Source organism: Orbilia oligospora (assembly GCF_000225545.1).
Source record: "Orbilia oligospora ATCC 24927 unplaced genomic scaffold scaffold00076, whole genome shotgun sequence".
In the NCBI taxonomy this organism is placed as follows: domain Eukaryota; kingdom Fungi; phylum Ascomycota; class Orbiliomycetes; order Orbiliales; family Orbiliaceae; genus Orbilia; species Orbilia oligospora.
Genome location: NW_011645633.1, coordinates 2,412,070 through 2,417,746, shown reverse-complemented (window position 1 = coordinate 2,417,746; position 5,677 = coordinate 2,412,070). Strand labels below are relative to the sequence as shown.

The window sequence follows — 5,677 nt, the reverse complement described above, 5'->3', positions numbered from 1 at the left end:
ATTTTTAAAATTAAAACAAAACAAGAGATAACATCAAAAATATAGGAGATAATAGAAAAATTAATTTTTAAAATATTAATTTATTTATAAAATAAATCCTAAGTCATTTTAATATTAAAAAAACAAAAAACAGACTTTTTAGTAAAAGAAATTATAAAATAAAAATAAAAAGTTTTTATAAATCTTTTGCATTTCTAAAAAGAAAAATAAAAGAAAAAGATTTAATAAAATAAGAAGAAAAATATAAAAAAATATAAAAAAATTAATTACAATAATTAGCTTAAATTAAAAAGAAATAAAAATTTTATTAAATTTAGTAATAAGTTTGTTTCAGCTTTAATATAATTAAAAACTAAATACAATTATTTCAACAATTATTTAATTAAAATATCAAATTTTAAGATTTTAAATAAAAATTATTTATACAAAAACACACTATAAACACTAAAATATCTAATTATAAATTGCTAATTCTATAAAAAAAAAAAAAGTGTTAAAAAAAAATTTAAAATAAAAATAAAAATAATTTGATTATAATTATCTATTATTTAATAAAGATGATATAATTTTATTAAAAAATTTTTAAATAAAATAAATATTATACAAAAAAGTAATAAAAATTAAAAAGATAGTTTATTTATAAAATAAAAAATTTAAAAATCTAAAATAAGATTATAAGATTTTAAAAATAAATAATAAATTTTAAATATTATATTAAAGTAAATAAATAAAAATAATAAATTTATAATATTATTCTTTTTATAAAAAGAAAAAAGATATAAGAAATAAAAAGAAAATTTTAAAATAAAAATAAAAATAAAAAATAAAATATAACAACAAAAAGTATTTTTTATATTTCATTTTATTTTTCAGTTTACTATCTATTTTATATTTACATGTAAAAATCAAATGAAATGCGAAAATCATGTATTAAGATAGTTTCTTCAAATTGTCATAATCGAAAGGTTGTACGCGTGTATGATAAATAATAATAATAATATGTTTATATTAAAGTTGGGGGTAATATTATAGGTTTAGTTATTAATAAATTTTAATTTAAAAATTTAAGTTTTTTTTTTTATTTTAATAAATTTGAAGTAGGAGTATTCTTAAAGTTATTTTTTTAGTGAACAATATTTAAATTTAGACGAAAAAAGGGTTTTTAAGTATTTTGTATTTAGAATATTTAAAATGAATATTTAAATTGTTTAAAAGTATTTAAAATATAAAATAAATTAACATATTAAATTACTATATAAAAAAATTATATTATTATAAATTAAACTTAAATAATAAAAAATTAAAATATTATAAGCTATAAATTTATTTATAAGATTAAAAGTTTATAAAATAATAAATTTAAGTTTATTTATAAGATTAAAAGTTTATTAAATAATTATTTTAAATTTATCTATAAGATTAAAAGTTTATTAAAAAATTATTTATAAGTTTATTATAAATTTTATAGTTTATTAAAAAAAAAAAAAAAAAATTGTTTATTTTTATGATAAAACTGCTTTGCTTTATTAAATTATAAAATTTTAAAAATTAAGTTTAAATTACTCCATTGATAAATTTAAGTTTATTTAAAATCTTGAAAAACTGTTTTGTTTTATAATTTGGAGTAAAGTGGTTGTGGATTAGCCGCTCTATGGTAACACACTAAAACAATATATTCCTTATTTTAACTAATAAACAAAAATTTTTAATATTAATCCATTATATAATATTTAATATTAAAACCATAATTATTAAACATTATTAGTAATTATTAAATTGATAATTACTAACAATTATTAACAAATATTATATTTATAATTATTTATAAAAAACTTTATTATATATTTAAAAATCTTTAAATAATAATAATTTTTAATTTATTTTAAAACTCCATTAGTTAATTTATTAATTTAATTTATAATTTATTTAAAATAGTATTTAATCTTACAATTAATTATTGTGTTATATTTTTTATTTATATAACTTTATATTTTCATCTTGAATATTATACTACTTTTTAAAAGATCTGAATATATAGAGTTAAGAAATATAGCAGAGTGCTAAGCTGTTTTAGGAAACTTTGCCAAGGAATCCTGGGATAGGTGTAACATTAAAAAATAGTAAAATATTTTATAAAATAATATAAATATTATAAAAATATGTTTAACTTATTTTAATAATATATTTTTGATTTTCTTAAATTTGTATAAATAAAATTTAATAAAATTTTAATATATTAACTTTTAATAAAAAAGTTATATAAATAAAAGAAATATTAAATTAAAACTTAAATTAAAAATAAAAGTTTAAATTAAAAATTTTCTTTATAATCTAGTCTAAAAAAGTTTAAAATTGGTATATATAATTTAATGTTATTAATTGTAAGTTCTTATTTATATAATATATGATATATTTAAATAAATATCTATTAAAAGAGGGTACTAGGAAGCTCTGAGGGTTATAGTAGCTGAGCTAGGTTACATAACTGTGCCTGTGCTATGCTCGGCGAAGCTATACCTTATAGTGATATATAATATAATTATATTAAATAAGGTTTCTAATATATATATGGTGGCTATAAAATTTATAAGGATATGGTGTGTATTCCTTACAATTTCTTATTTATTTATCAATTCTTAAAACCAAAGTCTTCCTCTCTAAGAAGCCTGTAGATTAAGATGTGGTATTTTGGAATCCTAACACTGTACGGTCTAGGAAAACATCCCCTGACATATATATGGATAAAAAATAAAATAAAGAAGATTTATAATTAAAGAATTTATTAATTTATAATTATATAAATTAATAATTGAAAAATAGAATATATATAAATGGTTTTACCGTATTTTTATATCCCAAAATTGTAATAATTGATTAGTAATTGATAATTTTTTGATTGTTGAATTTTATTATTATTGTGATGTGTTGTTTTTGTTGTATTTTTTGGTTACTGATTTCTTTAAGTACTTCCGAACCATGATTGCTAACAGAAGCTATACCTCGCATATATGCTTATGTATTAAACCTATTAAATTAATATTGGCCTTATTTTTGCTAATCCTCCAACTGATCTTGATATCACGTGATTGGAGATTACATCTGGTCACCTTGCGTTGTAGCAATAAATCTGATCAGGTGAACTGGTGTCAAAGGCTGCGCGTTGCTAAAGCAGAACTTCTATTCATCCAAAACCCCAAGATTTCGGCCACGAAGCTGTCTTTGTAGTATTTAAAAGCACGAAGACATAGACCTATAGAACCAAGCAATAGCTACCACACGGGACTATGGCCGACAAACAAGCAACAGTTTATATCGTGGACCTCGGAGCTTCTATGGGCGCCCACAATGCTGGGAGAACGGAAACGGATCTTGAATATGCTTTAAAATATCTATGGGATCGTATCGCGACAACAGTTTCGAATGGTCGAAAGACGGACACGATTGCAGTCGTTGGGTTCCGAACCGATGGTAGCGATAACAGCCTTTTCCAAAACGATGAAAATTACTCCAACATCAGTATCCTGAGTCCCATGAGTCAGTTTCTTATGCCGCAGATACGTGAGCTCAACAAACTTCTGGAACCGAGCGCAACTGATCGAGGGGACGGTGTTTCTGCCTTGGTTGTCGCCCTCGATATGATCGAAAAATATTGCAAAAAGCTGAAATACATTCGCAACATCGTCTTTTTGACTAACGGCACCGGAAATTTCGATTTTGATGGGATCAATGATATCATCGAGCAAATTACAGAACAGAAAATCAACCTCACTATTCTTGGAGTCGATTTCGATGACTTAGAATTCGGGGTTGCGGAAAAGGACAAAAGTCTCGACAAGGCAGAAAACGAAAGGGCGCTTAGGGAGCTATGTGATCAATGCGATGGTATGTACGGCACAATAGCAGAAGCTATAGAAGAGATCCAACGCCCTAGGACCAAGAAAACTAGGCCCGTTCATTCGTTTCGGGGTCAATTGTCGATTGGAAACGAGTCCACCAACCCGAGATCGACACTTCTAATTGACGTGGAACGTTTTCCTCGCACAATGGTTGCAAAGCCTCCTACAGCTTCTAGTTTTGCAGTACCCTCTGAACGGGATTCAGTGGGTGGCAATCTTCATAAAATTCGAAATACAAGGACTTTCCAAGTAGGGGACGAGGATGCACCAGGGAAAGCCATTGACATTGAACAAGAGGACATGGCCAAGGGTTATCTCTACGGACGGACAATCGTGCCTATTAGTGTGGAAGACCAGGAGATTGTAAAATTCGATACCGAGGCGAGTCTCAAAATTGTTGGATTCATACCGAAATCTGGATTCGAAAGACCTATATGTCTTTCAAATAGCAATATTATCGTTGCGTCTAAAGCAAACGATGAAGCGATCATGGCGCTATCTTCATTCATACACGCCCTTTATGAATTGGATTCCCTGGTTATTGGGAGGCTGGTAACCAAGGATGATAAACCCCCCGTTATGATTGCTATGGCGCCGATCATCGAGCCTAGCTTTGAGTGTCTCGTTGAAGTCCAGCTGCCTTTTGCTGAGGACGCGAGACAATACAAATTTGCACCACTCAATACCGTTAGGACGACAGCCGGAAAGGTTCTCGACAAACACAGGCTCATACCGACCCAAGAATTGCAAGAGGCGATGGACGATTACGTTGATTCGATGGATCTAATGAATCTCGAAGGCTTAAATGACCCATTGCTTCCTTTCGCCCAACCAGAAGATATTTTTTCACCGCTTCTACATCGGATACAACAGGTAATCCGTGCTCGGGCCATTGCGCCTAATAGTGATGGGATTCCTGAAGTTAGCCCCATTCTTCTGAACTACTCTACAATCCATCTGGGGCTAGATCCTGAGGAGGATCTTGATAGACTAAAACAGGCCGCCGACGTTTGTTTGGTTCCTGCAAAAGCCAAAGGGAAGAAGATCGGAAGGGACAAGCCACTATCAGGCCTCGACGTGGGTAGGCTTTTAGAGGAACGTACGAAATCCAAACGAATCGATAAGAACAACCCTATCCCAGAATTCAGACAGATGATTGCGTCGGCACAACAAAGAGAGGACATCCAGCTTTTAGTACAACAGATGGGCGATATCATTAAGGACATAATCCGGTATAGCATTGCCGACTTGCACTATAGCCGAGCTATTGAATGCCTGAGAGCTCTGAGGGAAGATTGTATAACTTTGGAGGCATTTGAATTCTATGATTCATTTATACGAGAGCTAAAATCATTTACAGAAGCAGACCGCAAAGATTTCTGGTCTAGGGTGAGGAAGGATAAACTTGGTCTGGTGCTTCCTACGGAAGATATTCGTTCGAAGACAACCATCGAAGAGAGCAATAGATTGTATTATGGGAGGTAGTTAGTCTTTCTGCAAAATTTTGGGAGTGTCGCACAGCCAGGTAGCTTGGATGATAGTTTTGGTGTTTTGTTTATTTTATTTATTTTATTTCCAACTACCCAGGCAGTGGAATGAAAGAAATAATGAGTAATAATAATAAAATAAGAATAATAAGAATAAATGGACCAATGAAAGAAAACGAGCCAAATTCATGCAAAACCTTAGTAACTCCATATTATTTCCCGTATAACCTTTTGAATTAAGCCATCGTAAGATTCCGAGTGAGTGATTATCAAAGACCCACGAAGAATGAAAGA

At 28.2% G+C, this 5,677-nt stretch overlaps 1 protein-coding gene across 1 annotated transcript; it reads left to right on the top strand.

Annotated features, from left to right (window-relative positions):
• Positions 1-3,284: 3,284 nt before the first annotated feature.
• AOL_s00076g711 (uncharacterized protein) lies at positions 3,285-5,381 on the top strand (the record flags this gene model as incomplete). The annotated part of the gene is made up of 1 exon (XM_011123263.1): positions 3,285-5,381. One exon carries the CDS (start codon positions 3,285-3,287, stop codon positions 5,379-5,381), a length of 2,097 nt encoding a protein of 698 aa, XP_011121565.1.
• Between the last annotated feature and the right edge of the window lie 296 nt (positions 5,382-5,677).